We start from the raw sequence: 19,908 nt of genomic DNA, 5'->3' as shown, positions 1-19,908 counted from the left end.
CTCAGCACCTCTCTCACTCCTTTTCTGCCCCTCGCATAACCTGTCGGGCTATGTACCGTCACCCCCTTCTATTAGTGTTACCACCTGTTCCCCTCCCCCTCCCTAGTCAGATGCTTACAGATTTTGGGGTTGGTTTCTCATCTGGTCTTGTACCCCGAAGAGGACTCCATGGCAACGCTCCATCATTCTCGATCAGAGTCGTCCTCCCTTTTTTAAGAAGATCTCTAGCTCTTCACTTCGACGATTGCCTCTTTGGAGGCCTCCACTTTGGTATGCAAGATTGTGGATAGCACCCTAGCACGCAGACAGTTCAAAGATATGTTTACAGGCTCATGTGCTTGGAAAGATACAGACTTTCATCCTCTTAGGCGTGGCTGACTACCGAGTTGAGTTCAATTTGCCTGTAGCTTCGAACAGAGTTATGCAACTGAGCCTCGTCACACTATGTATGGCCCAGGCCTTCTTTACGAGGTGGCAGCACAACTTCGACCTAACATCTTAGGCTTTCCTGTGATAGTCTGCTTTCTAGGCCTCAGGAAGGAAGACCTTCCTCTCCTCTAGCTAGTGTCTCAGGCTTTCCTATGATAGTCTTCTTTCCAAACCTCAGGAAGGAAGACCTTCCTCTCCTCCCAGCGATAGGTGGTGCTATCGGGAGTGTGATAGAATTCCCCCCACCGCCGCGTCGATTCTTTCACAGACAGTTGGGATTCCATCCCTTCCAATCTGTATCGCATCCCCAAGGACTTGCCTCGCATCATTTCACTCCCTAATTTGCGGGGGACCTAAATTTGTAGAGGTGAAGTACTCTGGCCTCTCAGGCCAATGTTTTATCTATCGCCAGATGGGACACCTCATTTGAGTTTGCCCTTGCCTCGGCAGTCCAGGAGGCCACCTCTAGTTGTCCCCCCCTCTAGCCACAATTGAGATCCTCCACCACAGGGGGATGGGTGGGACTCAAATCGTCATGTATAGGGCACCAGGCCCCAACTGAAACCAGCACAGGAGAGTGGCAGCATCTGTGGCCCAAGGCGGGACAGCCGAAAACTGACATCGAGAGCCAAGCGAGGTCAATAGAGGTGCACCAGATTGAAAGAATCCAAGAGGATACAGTTTTGTCAGAAACCCGTTTTCAGAATTTATTTTAGCAACCCCCTGACAATGATGGGCCCCTCATAGTTCCCTCGAGGAAACTGAGCCTACCATTCACCCCAGAGAGTGGAGCGATGATCTTTTGCTTCCCCCTAAGTGCAGCACAAGGGACGAATGAGCACAGACATAGTATCCACCGGTATACAAGGGGCATCGCCTGCACATCACAGATGTGCTTACCCTCCTCTGGCCTTTAGCTTGGATGGAGTTGGGCGGCTTCGGCCTCAAGAATCAAGCATAGGAGATGGTGTCCTCTAAACTGGAGGTGGTCCTTTTTGTTTTTCTACATGTTTCTGTGGCAATACCTCTTTCCCCATCCTACATATACTTGCATTGTGATAGCTCGAGTCTAGAGTGCATGCTCTAGGGCTATATAGTGGGTCCGCATGGAGGCCAAGATACATGCCCATCTAGCGTGGCTTTGCCCCAGGACTGACAGTGATTTCCCTCCATTGAAACCCATGCCCAAGTCTCTCCGAGTGGAGGGCAGTTCTGACGGTTCCATTTCTAGCCGCTCTTAGCTATACAGATTGTTTCATGGAACATACGGGGGTTGGGGGGCCCACAATGCTTCCAAAGGTGTGGTATCCTTCGAGAGGAGCTCCACAGAGTAGCAGTCGGTGGTCCCATTGACATTCTCTTCTTACAGGAGCACCATCTTTCAGAGGGACGAACCTGCCACCCCTGTGCAGGAACATCTTGTAGGGCAAGAATCACACCTTATGGTCCCACTCTTTTGGCCCCTTCGGGACATAGGGTGGAAAATGCATTTCCACAGTGAGCAGCTTTTGTCGATAGTGGTAGACCCAGGCACATTGTCACTAGAGAGGCTCAATGGGTTACCATCAGAATAGGGGAGAACTGTGTTGGTTTCTTGAATGTCTGTGTTGAACATGGCCGGTAGAGCGACCTTTTGGAGTACACTCCGTCAGGTAGATTTCTAGTGTATGGGCAAGGACTTTACAATGTTGGAGTCGACCGATGATAGACTCGGAGTTGGCATGACCAGTATATCCAGTGCAGAGTACTCGGCATGGGAAGAGTTGATATTGGCGCTCACAGAACAAGACCTTGACATCTTCTAAAGCTCGAACGTAGTCTTGAGAGTTTTTCTTTCTCTAGATCTAACAACAGGAACACCAGCCCTAACCTATCTAAACTCGATTGGTTCCATGTTGATGAGTGGGGTTATGGGCGTTGCAGCACGATTGGTATTTTGGCTGGCACTACTTTTTCCAACCATGCTCCTATTATTCTCTCCCTGGCGGATGACCCCTAGAGGCATGACAAACAAACGACTGCCAGGATTCTAGATGGCCTCGTTTAGGACTTCGAGATCGACAGCAGGATAGAGGGTATTTGGGAGAGGCTGGATTTTCACTTAAAGGAGTAGTTTTGCACGAGCCCTAGATGCAGGCCTTGATGAGATTAGCAATCTTTTATAGGAGGCAACGTAGAGTAGATTGGCTAGCTTCCGAGAGAAGGAGAGGAGTATTCGCAGGAGTCTTGCCTCTCTACAACAACTTCAGGAGAGTGCATCAGATAGCCGGTGGTTTGAGAGATGCCGCCCGCACGGAGCTCAAATCCATTGAGCGGTGGTGGGTGGAGTACAGATACCACACTAGTCTCTTTTTGGACGCAAGCGGGAGACAAGGTCACAAGAGATTTCTTTGAGAATGTAGGCCCACAGACGTAGAGAGGATATCCGCAAGTTGCGAGGCCCAAATGGATCCATTATTATAGGTCCCCCGCATGTGAAAGCCATCGCCATGGATTTCTTCAGCACTCTTCTCATCGGTGCCCCCATTTTCGCAAAAGTGATGGATGCGCGTAAGCATGCATGGGAAGATATGAGTGAGGTGGTCCCTCACTCTCTTAGGACTTTCCTCCTGACCCCTTCACAGCTAAGGAGTTATGACGGCACTACCGAGGGGAAAATGCCTAGGAGAGGATAGTCTTCCAACCTCTTACTTTTTGGGACATTGCGATCTCTTGGAAGGTGGCCTCAGAGCTACCTTCAAGGACGTAACTGTTACAGGAGCCATGCTGTGGAGAGGCTGTTGGAGGGTTTGATTCACTTGATTCCCAAGGACATCTGTGATAGATTGGAGATCCAGCAGTGGAGACCCATCACCCTCCTAGGGACTACCTACAAAATTGTGGCCGAGGCCATTACATTAGGCCAGAGATTGCAGCCCTTTCTCCCTGACTTGATTCATGGTACACAGTCAGGTTTCATTTAGGATCAGAGTATTCTGGACAACATCTTCACCTTTTGGGAGGCGACCGCATCAGCTAAGATGCGGTAGCATGCTCCTTCTCGATTTCAAGAAAGCCTATGACAGAGTAGATTGTGGCTTTTTGGAGGGGACGATGTGCAAGATGGGTTTCCCACAAGAGAGGGTCCCCAAGGTGTATCGAGACTTTACTCGGCTTCTCATAGCCAGGTTCTTATTCAAGGTGCTAGAGGTGACAAATTTCCGCTTTCATGCTCAGTCTGGCTAGGGTGCCCTATAGCACCTTACCTTTTCCTATTCGTTTCTAAGGCCATGAGTTTTTTTTTGTTCGTCGCTAAGGCCATGAGCAGTTTTCTTTCCACCTAAGAGACCACACTCCAAGGACTGCATCATACAAGCGAAGGAGAAGCTTCTTGATTCCGTGTTCACCGACAAGACAACATACTTGTCGAGGGATGAGGGAAAGCTCCAGAGATTCGTCAAGGCGATTTGAAATTTTTTTGTCATGCATCCGAAGCAAAGATCAACTGGCATAAGTCATGTGGATTTTGGGTTGGCTCGTCCCCTACCCCAACTTGGCGTCCAATTGAGGCTTTTCAATGGATCCCCAAGGAAACTCCAATTCGTTATCTTGGATGCCAAGTTGGCATTGATATCTCCCGTGAGCAGCAGCTCGCCCCCCTTCTTCTAAGCATTCAGAAGTTGTTATACTAGAGTTCATGGCGAACCAGGTTCTTCTTGGCGACCATGTGGTACATTACCTCTTGTTGGTCTCTCTCAAGCATGTTTTGGTCAGGTTCAACATTTGATCCGAAACCATATGGGCTTTCAATGCTCGGAGATCAACCAGGGCCAAGGTGGCCTCGAGAGTGATCATTCAACCACGACGCCGAGGGGGCATGGGCATCATCGACCCCTCCATCCAGAGTCGTGCCCTATTGGGCAAGTTGATTATTCGTGGTCTTCTTCTCGGCAGTGAGCCTTGGAAGAACATCCTCTTGGCTAGGATCTCTGCCTGCACTCCGACCCCTAAGAGGCCCTTGGCCTCATAGCACGAGATAAATCTTCACAGAAATGTGAGCACGTGGCTTTAGCCCACTTAGCATTTGAGGAAAGATTTGCAACCAGTCTCTTCCATGCTTGGGATCATCTCAAGCCGGTCCTGCAGCAACAATCAACCCTAGTAGCCTGCGAGGAGCAGCTCCGACAACCTCTGATCTAGTATCCTTTGTGACCAGCTGCCTAGTGGTCACATGCTCAAGGCTTACACACACATATCATGGGGAGCCTTGAGTATATAAGTCCCACTAAGTCACTTGGAGATTGGCTTGCATTCAAATAGCTACCCCCAGAGGCTAAGGAGAGAGGCCTTCTTGGGATCCGAAGCAAAGACCGACTTTCGCCTCAACATCGACTCTTCTATCCCTCCGGAGTTGTTGGCCCCGATATCGGATCCTTCTCCTCCACATTTGCTAGGAGTGTTGAGTACACTCTACTCACCTTCTCTATCGGGCTTCATGGTGGCAAATCAAAAAGATCAAACTCTGCACCTTGCAGAGGGTGAGGGTGATTGGTTTTGACGCACATGAGGGACACATCAACCCTCCACCGACCAAGGTGGCCACAGAGAGACTATGGCGGCTGTGGATGTGGGAGGGCAAGACTTACACAAATCTCTAGTGGAACCTGGGAGAGTGGGCATGGCAAGTTCCAAAGGACACAGAGGAGTCGCCTGGTACCCCCTTCTTTGCTTACACTACATGGCGCTTCCATAGGATTCAAGCGTAGGGCACTCCCGCAACAGTAGCACATTGCCAATCCCAAGGCTACATTTTCTCACAAATTTTTGGAAGCGGCTGTAGCGCGGCCTTCGACCATAGAGGATCACTCTTTTCATGTGGCAGCTAGCACATAGGAGCCTAGAAGTTGGCACTTGATTGACCATTGGAGGCAGATCAGCATTATGTCAGAGGTGTAGCCATCCCCAAAAGTCTTAGCATCACTGTCTTTGGGATTGGCCAAAGACCCAACAAGTCTACCGAAGGATCCTACGTATTTTCACTATGGATTAGGCTCCCACCCATATTGTTACGTGGGGCACTATTGCTTGGGCCCTTGAGGTTGGTCGCCATGCCGTATAAGGAGGAAGGTGGGGGACTAGCCCTTCAGGCCTCTCACCTTCGTATTTCCTTTGTGCTAGTCCCAACCGTTCGTTCGTCTCGAACAGTGAAATATAATCTGAAATACAGGTCTCTTACCACTAGTGAAATATAATCTGAAATACAGCCTTATTTTAATGCCCAGACGTTCGTTCATGTCGAACATAAAGCAACCTCTACCATGCAATCTCATCTAATTATTCACCATGTTGATCAAGTTTGATAAAAGACTTCACCAAAACTACCAATGCCACCATCAAACACGTTCGTTCATCTCAAGCATGGAGCAGCCTCTACCATGCAACCTCATCTGACTATGTTTATTGTACTACTGGCGTTTGATCTGTGGCTTTCTTCAACAAAACCACTTCTGCCACAACCAGTTGTGGTTCATAGCTTAATGCGCCCATATGGTCTCCAATAAATAACATACACTTGTTTTTTCCCTACGTAAGACATTAGTATGCACTTGTAGTCTCAGTAAGCAGCATCATTAGAGATGATATGGTTGAGACAGTACCATGTTAACTCAGTGCATTGACCATTTGCAGAACTCTTGGTGGTTGACTACACTATTTTCGATTATTTCGTGTGAGATTGCATTTAGTGTGAGACTGCCAACAAAAAAGCTCAATTTATCCATTTCAAGTGCATGTAGTACAACCTCTGTCCACTACTCCTCTATTTGAAGTTGCTCCAGATTCTGGTCCTATGCCCATGGTCTCTGCTTACAAGTAAAGAGCCAATCCTTACTGAAATACATAGACACATCTTTCAGCTGTCAGTCTGCCGTTGCATTGCCATCGATCGCAGAGTGCTTTTTCGGAATGCTGTAGATAATACACAGCCTGATTGACATAGCAAGCTACCAAGTTTACAAAAGCACCATCCAATGTGATGTGGCAAAATTTTACCCACACAACAGTCACGTATTTTATGGTACAACCTTTGAACAGATCTATCTTAACATAGACGTTGAGAACCAGTGGTCGTAAACCATTCTTTTCCTCCCCCATTTCCACCAAATTGGTCCTCGTATAACTAGCTTGTTCCTGTGCTTGCCTGCAAATACAAGCATCTATTGTTAGCACTTCACACACAAAAAAACTGGTTTGCATCAACCCTCTTCATGAGACAGCCCATAACCACTGTTGGTTTGAACTGAATGTAAAGTTCTCTGGATGACCTGTTGAAGACAACTGAAAAAAGAGAAATGGCAGACACGTTTAAATAATGCATCCTTCATCCAGCTCACCTTTTCATTCCAGCTCACCTTTTCATTTTATGGACCTGGAAAGTCAGTGAAATGGGTGTTTTGTAGAATCCCAGTTTCACCTTCAGACTGCCTGAGACAAAAAAGAGCCCTATTTCCTCGGGCATCTTTTCATCTCCTACCAGCATTACTTTCCTGCTCAAGGACTAAGTATGCACACAAGCCTCAAATGTCCTCAATTCTTTAAAAGAACTGCTTGCACAAGCCCAGGCCCTTTCACCTCCTAAAGCTGCACTGGTTAACTTTTGCGAAGAAATTTTTATGCAGACAAAGGACAAGTTAATGGACCAAGAAAATCTAGCCAGGGGGATTTGGGGAGGGGAGAGGGACTCTGGACACTTATAACAATATTAGAACACCAAGGAAAGCTCTCCATCCATCTTACAAAAATGTTTCCTATTCAGAACTATGGTAAATCCCAGAGGGGCCCTATTCAGGGAAGAAACACATGGTGGGCTTCCAGTTTACACAGTAAAAAGATTTCTCTCAGCCTTCATTGGCAGATCGTCTTATACTAAACACACAATTTGAACCAGACTCTCACAAATATATATTGTATTCACACTGCAAATTTTCCTTAAATCAGTACTTAGGCTTCTTTCACTAGAAAACACCGGCATTCTCATCCGTGAATTCCCGAGTTAAGCTGCAGCTCTTCTGCACATGAAGTGGATGCTGGCCGTTGATCATCTTCTGCACATGTGTTTCCTTAAGTGTCATGGCCACAAGCATTCCTAAGCACAAAATTTTAAGGAATAACAAAAACTTTATTTCATCGTTTCTCTAGAACACGGATCACTTTAAGAAATTGACAAACTCAAGCAACCCAATGCAACTTTGCATTAAGCTTTTCTCAAAGATTCGAGCAGCACACCTTTTATTTTGGCCTCTAAAGCAGCCAGTTGTGACCTCATTCTTAAAATGGGGAAAGCGTGAAGCTTCCAATATTGAGCCTGGACATGACAAACCTCCAACACAGCAGCTAAACCTGCTTCTGTGGGCTGGCAGTTTGTAGGAACAGGACCAGGAGATTCACCCAAAAGCACCTGTCAAGACGGTAAATGAAGTCATTGTGTTGGCAATTTCCAAACATTCCAGGCTTCAGTCTAGCATCTAGGTTCTGACAACTGAAGCAGACAAGTATAAGCAACTAAGGATTCAGTCTGATGTATGCTTTCAGCAAGAGAAACCATTTCATTATAAACCCTAATCCAGATCAAATTATTCTACGTAAACCCTCAAAAGCAGTGAAATATTGGCACACTGATTGATTGGAGTACAAAAGCGCTCGGCCATGCAAATGGCTTTGAAATACAGTCCTTCAGTTATGGACCATTTCAACCAGACCTTGGGGTTTTATGACAGGTACCACATCTTCTACGTGAGAAGTTTAAGGGTCTTCACAAACGGCAACCCCTGCCTGTGAACAGGGGAGATCTCACCCGTTCATCCCTCGTGGACAGGGGATCTTCCCCATCCAATTGGTAGGGATTCTGTCTGTAAAGATCCCACGTTTGAACTCATAAACTTTAGAAGTAACGCATTAAGTTCTGGGTACCCATTGACATGGCCATCCAAAAAAAGGTTACAAGAGAACCTTCAGAACAGCAGCAGTTGCAGCAGAAATGGATCGCAAATTATATCTGCACAAAAATGAAAGTAGAATTTAGCTACACAGGAAAAGAAATAACATGAAAAAAACAATCTGCTACATGCCAAATCGCTCTCTCAAAACATGTTTTAAAAAGCCAGAAAAGGGACCCACCCTCCTTCCAAAACCAAAAGCAATCTTCCCTTTGCTAGTGAATACAGCATTTGTGTCATGTAAGCATATCCAAGAGGTGTTACCTGTATCAGTACGTAGTTTTAACATGATATTAGAAAAACTATTAACCGGGCTCATTTCTTACAAGTACAAAATGTGAAGCTAGATGACTAGATACATGATGCATGTTTATAAGGAGTCTGACATCATTTTTGGGCATTTCGTTCCAATACAACCCTTCAATAGCACGACATACCATATGAGACTTCCAGTAACTGAGTCGGGGAAGGTGTTTCTCAGTATCCGCATTCAAACACAACAGACACCCATCAAGCAGTATCACCAAACAAACTTCAGAGTGTTCATTTGCTGGGGATTCATATGCAAGCATCCTAGGGGACCCCATGTCATGAATCATCCTCCCCAAATCTTCTCAAGTCAATTCCATCAAGGAGTTCTTTGCCACATTTAAATGCCTAAATCCCTTTGTTGTGGGAAAAAGAACAGCAGCAGAATTTTCCACAGAGAGAACCAGAACCAGACCAAGTCCCCCGACCACCAAATTGAGTACCAGAAACAAAACCACGTTAGATGGTTGCTGAAAAGAGAGAAGAAAAGGTAATACTTAAGCCTGTGATTGCCCTGAAATACATGGGATCCAGTGTACAAGCAAGCTCAACACCCACTGAAGTAACAAATCGCCATCACATGAGCAGCTAGATAATAGATGCATGATGTAAGATAGCACATATTGGAAGAAGATGTAAATTTCAGGGTTGAATGTCACTCTAGTGCATTATCATTAAATAAAGATCATCAAACTTAGAATGGTGGGGATTCAAATGAAGAAAGTCAAGATAAGATAGCCAAACTAACTGAGGGCAATCACTAGACAAAACAGAAAAATCTTAGGTATTACATCATTACTCGGTCGTAACAAGTCAACCCACATGCAAATATGAACTGGCTAGCTCCCTTGCTTATTCCAAAAGACACAGTCTTCCAATTGACCAACTAAGCCTCCTCCAAGACTCGGGAGATTGCTTAAGAGAAAGTGTGTGTTGTGCAAGAGGCAAGTGAAAACCTCACCTCACAACCACCCAAAGGATCACCCTTTGCAGCATCAAAACCTGCAGATATAATAGTCACGTCTGGACCAAACTGTACAGCTGTTCAAGACAAGAAGTTTATTAGAAAATGCTAAGCTGCACAGCAGTGATTAATTATTGATCTCTTTAGAGAATTGCAGCTTCAGCTTGACTTTCCAAAGACTTAAAAATACATTGAGAATTTAAAAGTCTTGGTATGAGCTACAGAGACTGCTGTTTAACATTACACATTTGTCTGGTAAAACTTCTCATACATTGAAGCCGGTTTTTATAAATTGTAATTTATGCCCAGGGAGTTGGCGGTTGTAACAGGCAAGGTTACACAACTGCAGGCATGTGGTGTCTACCTAGTCAGTATATGGCCTGACAGGCAATGAGTCCATGCCCATCCGTATGATCAGACAGTTAAGGCTAGGTCTTTGCAAACTCTATGAAAGGCAGGGGGTGTCCTAACGAGGCCTTAATACTTAATAGGAAAAATCAAGTAATAGTAGACTTACTGTCATGGCTCTGAAGAGATCGGAAACAAGACTTGTTTACTTGAAATTCTATTCGAAATGACTTCTTTGTCCAGTATGACATAAAAAATGAAAGAAATCAAATGCATCACTCCTTCCAGTGTGGCACAGATGGTTGGCTAGCAGTCGGAGGTGCTAAATAGCAATGACCATGCTAACTAGCACGCGGACCAGCAATTAGGGGCCTAGCTGAAGGCCAGCTCAGCATTTAGCATCTAGCCTTCATCCTAGTCTAAGGTCTCACAGAGACAACAATCAAAATTTTGGCCCATTAATTGCTACTGCTCAAATGGGTGAGCCGCTTTTAGGGTTGGCAATACAATATTAGCTGCTGATTTGTTTCCTCTCAACTTTTACATGTTTCAATCTCGAGTTCAGCTTTTCTGTTTGGTGGACTTCTCGTGCCCAGATAGATGCCATTAATAAGAAGTTTGAACTCAAGTGCCTTGCTTAAACAAAAGGAAACTTTATAAAGGTTGTAGTGAATCGTGCGGGCAAGGTCAGGATGAGATCTCTTGTGATGCCAAACTACTTTACTGAACAGACATTGGTAATATTGCTAGCAAGGGGGTCCACGAAGCCAATGCCGGATCAATCTCTATAGTGGGGCATTGATCATGAATGTTGGAAGCCCATGAAGTCAATGCCAGATCATTCTCTATGGTGGAGTATTAATTGTGGAGGAAAAGTGTGTGGTTTATAGATTGTGAAGTGGTATCAAATTGAGCTCCACCAGCATCCTTTTCTAGCTCATCTCATGCTCCATTGCAGAGCCTGTGTTGGGAAGTTTGTATTCATCATGTCAATTGAAAAAATTCATCGGTGTACTTGTGTATACTCACATGCTTTTAATTTCCAACAGCTATGAGACTCATCAATTACGGCATGAGAAAAAATACAATGGTGACGAAACCACCTATTGGAAGCACAATGTGCTGAAAAGCAAAAAGATAGTCTTCATCACCAATTCCACCACAAGGCCAGGGTATATTGACTGAATACCCTTCTCCCTCATCAATACCAACCTGAAAAAATACAAATGATCAGCTTAAAAGAAGGCAGACATATGCAACTACAATACATTCAAAAAGACTCCTGAGCTAAACACGGAATCCTGAGGCTAAGATTTGCAATCCAACAGCCTCACAGGCTACAGCTGTCACCATTTTGGACATTCTTTAGTTTTTCATGTGGACAGGCTTTGGAGGGACATCAGGACACCCAATAGGTTATGATGTACAAGCTTTGGGATTGGGGGATTATGCACAAATAAAATTCCAGGCACACTTGGTTTTGTTCACCATGCTTGGTGGGATGACATGGATATGTGGGAATCTGCTTTTGCAAGCCACCAAAAGTGCCTCGACAAGGGCCATGTAAACAAGGTTTAAAGTGAATGGGAGAATTAGGGTTAGGTTTCATGTGGGAGACATACACAGAGAAGAAGAAGGAGAGAGAGAGTTGTGGGGATAAGTCAACTCATGATATAAGTGTGTGACTCCCCTATCACACATGTATATTGCACTAGTACACATAGTGCACTTAGTACATTAAAAGTACTAAGTGTACTATGTACTATAACTTATGGGCTTGTACACACTACAAGGGTGGGCATAATGCCTTTACCCCGACAACCTTCCACTTAAAGGCAAAGTGCCCTTAAATGAAGGAAAAGAAAAAATCAGCATGTACACGATAATATACAAGGCCATATCAAGGCTGAAATTGGCCTCATCCAATGCCCATCAAGTGTCTGCAATGAGCAAACCGCTCCGGAGGCAAACTCTTTGTCAACAGATCAGCTGGGTTGTCATCCGTATGAATCTTAACAAGCTGAATTTGCTTGTTCTCTATCACCTCTCTGATGAAGTGATACTTCACATCCACATGCTTCATCTTTGCATGAAAGACAGGGTTCTTTGCCAACTGGATGGCACTCTGACTGTCACAATGCAACAATGGAATATCCCCTGTATAACCCAAATCAACCACTAACCGAGATAGCCATAATGCCTCCTTGCAAGCCTCTGTGGCTGCAATATACTCGGCCTCTGTAGTAGATAAGGCAGTGCACTTCTGCATCCTGGATATCCATGACACAGCACCTCTTGTGAATGTAAAAACATAACCGGTAGTAGACTTCCGGTTATCTGGATGACCGGCATAATCCGAATCCGTGTAACCATGCACTAATGCATCCTGTTTGCCAAAGCATATGCACATATCCTGTGTGCCCTTCAGGTATCTCATGACACCTTTCACTGCTTCCCAATGCTTCTTGCCAGGGTTGGCCATGTATCTAGAAACCACTCCCACTGCAAATGCAATGTCCGGCCTAGTAGCAACCATGGCATACATGAGACTGCCACAAGCTGAAGCATACGGAATCTTGGCCATATCAGCCCTGCCACTATCTGACTGTGGGCTGTCCATAGCACTGAGTTTCACATATGGAGGCAATGGAGTACTAGTCTTCTTCCCCCTGTCCATATTGAACCTCTACAAAACTTTGCCAATGTATTCCTTCTGAGACAAATACAGCACATGCTGATTTCTGTCCCGAAGTATCCGCATACCCAAAATGTGATTTGCATCACCCAAATCCTTCATATCAAAGGTTTGATGCAGCCTCTTCTTCAAGACATCCATCTCTTTACGAGATTTCCCGGCAATCAATATATCATCAACATACAAGATGAGGATCAATAGACTGCCATCCAAAGCTTTCTTGGTGTATAAGCAGTGATCTATGTCACTTCTCCTGAAATCCTGTGATTTCATGAATGTATCAAATTTATGATACCATTCCCTTGGTGCCTGTTTGAGCCCATAAAGACTCTTTTTCAGCTTACATACAAGCTTCTCCTTTCCATTCACTGCATAACCCTCTGGCTGTTGCATATATATCTCCTCATGGAGATCACCGTGAAGAAAAGCAGTCTTCACATCCATCTGAATCAAATCCAAATCATCATGAGCAACCAAAGCTAATACAGCTCTAAGTGTGGTCATTTTGACCACCGGAGAGAAGATCTCATCAAAGTCCACACCATATTCCTACTTGAAGCCCTTAGCCACTAACCTGGCTTTGTATCTTGGCTTTGCATCAGGTGCAACTTTGAGCCCGTAAACCCACTTACATGGCAAAACCTTCTTGCCTGTAGGCAAATGCACCAACTTCCATGTTCCATTTTTGTGCAGAGAATCCATCTCTGACTTCATGGCACGCTCCCAAAGAGCCTTGTCTACCCTCTGTAAAGCCTCCTTATAACATGAGGGCTCCCCACTGTCAGTGAGCATTAAGTAGTCAATCCCTAGAACAAACCTGTCAGGGGCTCTGGAGGGTCTAGTGGACCTCCGTACCCAATGACCATCATTTGCAGATTGCTGTCCAGCCTGCATATCACCTATTGGTGGCTCCTGTTCCATGCCATAAGGTTGAAAAATCATGCCCGGAATCTCCTCTAACTGTGGGATATCCATAGGGATATCTTCTACCATCTCTGGCTGTCCATTTGGACCATTTTCAGCACCATTTAAGGGCTGGTTTTGCTGCTGTAATGGCTGATTTACAGCCTTTGGTTGTTGTCCATGATGTCCATCATCATCAAAGATGACTCCGCCAGGCTCCTGTTGCCTTGCAGGCTCCTTATACATGCATGTTTCATCAAAAATGACATCATTGCTGCGTATAATCTTTCTATTCACGGGATCCCAAAGTCTATACCCCATTTCACCTCTGTCACCATATCCTAGGAATATGCATTTGTGAGACTTAGGATCAAGTTTGGTGCGCATTTCCCTGCGTATGTGCACGTACGCAACGCAACCAAACATTCAAGTGCTTGTAGGACGGAGGCTTCCCTGTCCATACTTCTTCTAGCACTTTCCCACCAAGCCTCGTGTTAGGTGACCTGTTTATAAGATGAACAGCTGTCATAACAGCTTCAGCCCAAAAACCATGAGGTAACGCAGCATGTGACAACATAGAACGGACCTTCTCCTGAATGGTCCTGTTCATCCTCTCTGCTGTCCCGTTTTGTGGAGGATCATAAGGAGTAGAGAGCTCCCTCTTGATGCCTTTAGCATCACAAAAGTCCTGAAACTGTTTGGACATATATTCTCCACCATTGTCGGAACGCAAAGCCTTCAGTGTTTTGCCAGTTTGATTCTCAACATGAGCAACAAACTTCTGAAACACTGAGAATGTATCACTCTTCAAACGAAGAGGATAAACCCACACCTTGCGTGTGGCATCATCAATAAAAGACACAAAATATTTTGCCCCTCCCAAAGAAAGCTGAGGCATCTCACATACATCTGTATGCACAAGCTCTAACTGAGCATCTTTCTGTCCAAGAGCTTTCTTGTGGGGACACTGGAGTTGCCTGCCTTATATACAATGCTCACAAAACTGAAAACTTGAAAACTTTAGAGAAGGCAAGTAACCAAAACGAGACAATTGCTCCATTCCTTTGACACTCATGTGTCCCAACCGGCTATGCCACAGAGAGATTTCCGGCAGCTCGGTTGCATTTACATTAGCATGGTGACAAACACCTGCATGCATGAAGTAAAGAGTGTCCACCTTAGAGCCTCTGGCAACAACCAGTGAGCCCTTAGTAATCTTCCACTTTCCACAACCAAATGTGGTAACATAATCAGCATCATCAAGCTGTCCAGTAGAAAGCAGGTTCTTCTTGATCTCAGGCACATGCCTGACATCATGGAGCATAAGCTGTGAGCCATCTGAAAACACAAGCCTCACATCACCTCTGCCAAGAATCTTGCATGCATGGTTGTCACCCAAATAAACTACTACTCCATTGCCAGCAGTATACCTGACAAACAAGTCTCTGCAACCTGTGACATGAAAGGAGGCACCTGAATCAATGATCCATGAGTGCATACCATGACCATCTCCTGCAAGAAGTGAATGGGCATCAAGTGAAGACGTGAATAGAACCTCATCCTCACTGTCACCTGCATGTGACACATTGACTTCTTCAATCTTAACTCCACTTTTTCCCTTTGGCTTTACATCTTTGTCTTTGTCTTTGCCTTTTCCCTTTTCCTTTTGATCATTTTTCCATTTGTAGCATTGCTTTTTGATGTGTCCCTTCTTGCCACAATAATGGCATTCCAAGTCCTTTTTGGAGTGGGACTTGCTCCTTCCCCGTTCTTGGCTTTTACCCCTTTGCTGGGATCTCCCACGTGCATTCATTGCATTGGACTTTCCAACAGAGTTGTTCTTCCTGTTCATCTCCTCTTGAAGAAGAGCACCCTCAACATCTGCATATGACCCATAGCAATATGCAACCTGTCAATGCCTGACTCCCTGCAAAATGTGCAAACACTGCACCAAAAGCACACAAAGTGCTCACAGTTGTTCTCCCAAAGTTTATCTCCCACTGCGGAAGCACGAATGCAACTCTACTCCCACTGTATGTGATAAAATCACCAAAATCTGGTTGCTGCAGATTTAGGACAGCACCTTAAATGTGCTCTGTTCCCCTTCCAAAGTATTGTACAGCAGTACTAAGTGCTCACCAATGATGTACCAAACCTGTACCGGCAAGTACAGCAACTGAAATTGAACCTTTTCTTCACTCAAATCAATGTACAGCCATGCCAAAACTTGCACAAAGTTGTACCAAATCTGTACCAACAAGTACAACAGCAATAAATGCTCTCCTGGCTGTCCAAATGAGTGAAAATCAGATTTTTACAGTCCCCACCACTGCATACAACAGTCCCGGACAGAAATTGAGCAAAAGCCCCTTGACTGCAAGCTGATTTCTGAGGATTCAAGGCATAAAAGTCTTGCCTGCTGCTTTGCCAAGCTCAACAAGCATAAAATCTTGAAAAGCCCCTTGATTTAAGATCAATTTCTGATCATACATGGTACATAAACGCACATGAAGGCATCCAGAGTCTTCACAGTGCTTCCCCCTGGCCACATATACATCTAGTACATAAAAGCCCTTGATTTACAGGCACATTGAGTGCTTGACAGGCATCAACACATTGCCCAAAGCATCAAATACGAGTGCCTGCATGCAAATCAACCCAATCGGCATAAAAGCCCTTTGATTTGCACTGCAATTTCCTGCAATTTTGGCCCGAATGTGAGATTGCTCACATCATACAGCATGTAGGAATGCCCAATTGCACAATTACATCAAAAGCCCCAAATTTTGACATCCAATTTCCTGCAAATTGATCTTGATTGTGACCAATGTCACCAATTTTGCCAATTGTGCTCAAATTTGAGCCATTGCAACCTGTACCTGCTCAATTGATGATAATTGACAAGGAAAATCCCAAAATTGAAGGCAAATACCTCTTAATTTTCTGATTTTCTACAATTTGCAGGCTGAATTTCTTTGTGTTGATGCTGTTGCAGAAGGGGGGGGGGGGGGGGGGGGGGGGCGCTTCTTGCTGATGTTGCTGCAGAAAAAATTGTGCTGATTAAGGACTCCTCACACGTAAGTATCCTCAAGCGTGCTGTAGAAGACTACTACGAGCGCTGCCCCTTGGTGTACAGGTGGCATCTCATTGCAAGGCGCAGCAACGCACACAACAAGGCGGATAAGCGCACGCAGTTGATGGCGCATGCGAGGTAGGCGCACAAAAAAAAAACAACGGGCTGAAGCCGACAGTGCAAGAGCGACTGTAGCGACTCGCGTTGAGTGGGTTCTGCGTTGTGTGAATGCTCGAGTGTGCTATCGAGTTGGCGACGCACGGCGCCCGACTCCTCAGCTGCGCGTAAAACTCCTCGCTCGCCTGCCTCCCCTTCGCGCTACGAGTGCGGACGCCTGCTTACGTGTCCGCCTGAGTATGGAAGCCTGCTTACGTGTCCGCCTGGGTATGAACACTCGCCTGACTACCTGCGAGACTGGTTCAACGAGACACACAGTCGACCAGCAACCAGCTCTGCACACAGGCGACCAGTTGTGCACTCGCTCTGTACAGCACTCGATTTTCCTCTCTGCAAGCTTCACAGCTCTGCCGGCTGTACATAGCACTCCTCCAGGCTCTGATACCAGTTGAATGGGAGAATTAGGGTTAGGTTTCATGTGGGAGACATACATAGAGAAGGAGGAGGAGAGAGAGAGTTGTGGGGATAAGTCAACTCATGATATAAGTGTGTGACTCCCCTATCACACATGTATATTGCACTAGTACACATAGTGCACTTAGTACATTAAAAGTACTAAGTGTACTATGTACTATAACTTATGGGCTTGTACACACTACAAGGGTAGGCATAATGAGTTGAATGGGAGAATTAGGGTTAGGTTTCATGTGTGAGACATACACAGAGAAGAAGAAGGAGAGAGAGAGTTGTGGGGATAAGTCAACTCATGATATAAGTGTGTGACTCCCCTATCACACATGTATATTGCACTAGTACACATAGTGCACTTAGTACATTAAAAGTACTAAGTGTACTATGTACTATAACTTATGGGCTTGTACACACTACAAGGGTGGGCATAATGCCTTTACCCCAACATAAAGGACATGTGCGTATTTTATGGTGACCGATTCACATTATTTAAAAAATGATGGAAATTTTGACTAAAAGGCTAGACAATTTATAACATGGGGCACTGTGATTATGGTGACAATCAATACCCACATAAGTGTTGATATTTATACATCAGTGATTGATGCTTATGTCAGAGGCCCAGATATTGTTGTAACATTGGTTATTGTAGTTTCGATAATCTGGCCTTTCTCCAGTCAGGGAGAAGAGAAGCCCATTCTGGCCCCCGTGGTGTCGCTTTTGCATAGCTCTATCTTTTAGAGTTCATGGTTGAAGGTTTTTGAATTGTGAATGTGGTTGTGGCCATCTATAAGTGTTTAATTTGCATTAATAGTTAAGTGGCTGAGCCCCATGCTTGAATTACATTGGTATCCGAATCTAGGCCTCCTTTCTCTTTGAGGAGGAAGAAGTAATGAGATCCAAGAGTGTGACACTGACACGTTCCTTCACGCTTGGACCCCTAGACCCTACCTTTCCAAGGACGGAGGAGTTTGGCATTATAGGCCCCCAGTGTGGCTTTTCCCCCTTCCCCTGTGTGATGTAACCTCCCTCCGAGAGCAGCCAGCCATGGAGGGAGCTCCCCTTTCTATGTTTTTTGTATATATTGACTGCATTTTTGCAATGTTTGTACTCAGCCACTCTGGCAGGCCTTTTCTTTGACTAATGAAAGGATCTTCTCTGTTATTATTGGGAGGTTTCATACACTTATGGGCTGGCTGGACGTTTTGTTAAATTGGCCACACTATCTTAAATGCAGTATGGACAAGTTATAAGTTGGGCAGCACCGAGGATAAGCAAGGTGTGGACACACATTTGGGACAAGTGTGTGTATTAGCTTGAAAGGTGGCATTAATGGGTTGTGGACACACATGCAGGGGCAAGTGTATGTGTATCACTTTGACAAGTGACAGAAATGAAGTGCCAACACACATTTAAGGTAAGCGTGTGTGTGTGTGTGTAACCCTAGATTTGGCAGCTCTTCTCTTTTTGGCCTCCATCCATGGCTTTGGCTTCACTCTTTGAGGCTGAAATCCAGAAATCAGCCTTTTCCAACCCCCTCTCATGATCATCATTCTTGCTCCCAGCTGCCTACAGGCTATGCTGCAGCTATTCTATCGCAATGGACTTGTAGTTTGGCCACTGTTCTACCAACTCCATTTTGCTGTCCTAAATCTGCAAAAACCCTAATTCTCTGTTTTAGGGCTACTCAGGGAGTGTTCTTGACTGTCTACAGTGGAAGTCCCCCGGAATGTATTCAAAGCTTAGAGAATGGTTCAAGGCCTCATTTGAAGACTTTCAACACAAAGAAGCTTTGGATCAAGTTCTCTACACTGTTTATACCGCACTGTACCTGCTGTGCCTGCCTGTGCACCTACTGTACCGCACTGAATCAACTGTACCGGCCTGTGTATCCGCTGCACTGCACCTGCTGTATCACACTAAATCCATTGTACCAGCCTGCTCTACCACACTGTACCAGCTGTACCAGCCTCTTTGGCACCTGCTTCTGATTTTTTTTACCTGCAGCTGCATGTGTTGCACACAAGGAGCCTACATGTGTACTTGATCCAGTTTACAGGGATTTATCTTGGAACAAGAAGGTTTACGGGCACTTCGTAATCTAGGCATATGCTCACAGGTTAGCTGATTGGACTACTGTTCAAAGTCCCTTGTATTTGCAAGGCCATAAGTTGTACTTGGATAATCTGGAGTCCCAAAAACTCCCCCAAAGATTGTACTCCTTAAATTTTTTATTGGGTAATCAAATAGCCCAAGGGGGTTGGTCGGCCCATTCCAGCCTGAGTGTTGTGTCCCTGCACATATCTACATTTACAACTTTCCTTGTGGAGTTTGAATTGGTGGTTATGGCCATGTTTAATGTCTAATATGCATTAATGGTATGAAAGTGTGTAAAAGGCCCTAGTCCCCCGGGCACTTCAGTTACACACAGAGATAGGAGCAGCCCTACATCTTGCCTTGCAGCTCACGCACTTTGGGATGATGGCCATTCAGGTGTTCTTGGTCCCATTGCCTCAGCAGACCCCAGCGACATGACTCGAGTCAAAGATGGGAGCTCATCAGCCACATTGCCACCCGGCACATCTGGCTTGCAATATGCAGCGAGACTATAGATGGTTCCATCACC

The 19,908-nt window shown here is 45.2% G+C and overlaps 1 protein-coding gene across 5 annotated transcripts in view; it reads right to left on the bottom strand.

The window, feature by feature from the left end:
• Positions 1–6,160: 6,160 nt before the first annotated feature.
• Positions 6,161–19,908, bottom strand: part of HDA15 (histone deacetylase 15) — a 112,887-nt gene continuing 99,139 nt past the window's right edge. Inside the window, exons 13-19 of one of the 5 annotated variants that reach the window (XM_086789475.1) lie at positions 11,127–11,235; positions 9,673–9,752; positions 8,584–8,666; positions 8,416–8,461; positions 7,693–7,864; positions 7,408–7,511; positions 6,561–6,607 (exon numbers count right to left, since the gene is read on the bottom strand). In XM_086789475.1, the coding sequence (XP_086645601.1) occupies positions 7,441–7,511; positions 7,693–7,864; positions 8,416–8,461; positions 8,584–8,666; positions 9,673–9,752; positions 11,127–11,235 (561 nt within the window). In that variant the 3' untranslated portion in view covers positions 6,561–6,607; positions 7,408–7,440. Of the gene's footprint in view, positions 6,608–7,162; positions 7,512–7,692; positions 7,865–8,376; positions 8,462–8,583; positions 8,667–8,874; positions 9,068–9,672; positions 9,753–11,126; positions 11,236–19,908 lie in introns of those variants that run through there. The other 4 variants (XM_086789473.1, XR_015264515.1, XM_086789474.1 and 1 more) reach the window with 4 other exon arrangements.

The sequence above is a fragment of the Cibotium barometz genome, chromosome 53 (assembly GCF_041138505.1).
Source record: "Cibotium barometz isolate CiBa-2024 chromosome 53, ASM4113850v1, whole genome shotgun sequence".
Classification (NCBI taxonomy): Eukaryota; Viridiplantae; Streptophyta; class Polypodiopsida; order Cyatheales; family Cibotiaceae; genus Cibotium; species Cibotium barometz.
The sequence above is the reverse complement of the archived record's forward strand: the minus strand, read 5'-3'. Positions and strand labels throughout refer to the sequence as shown.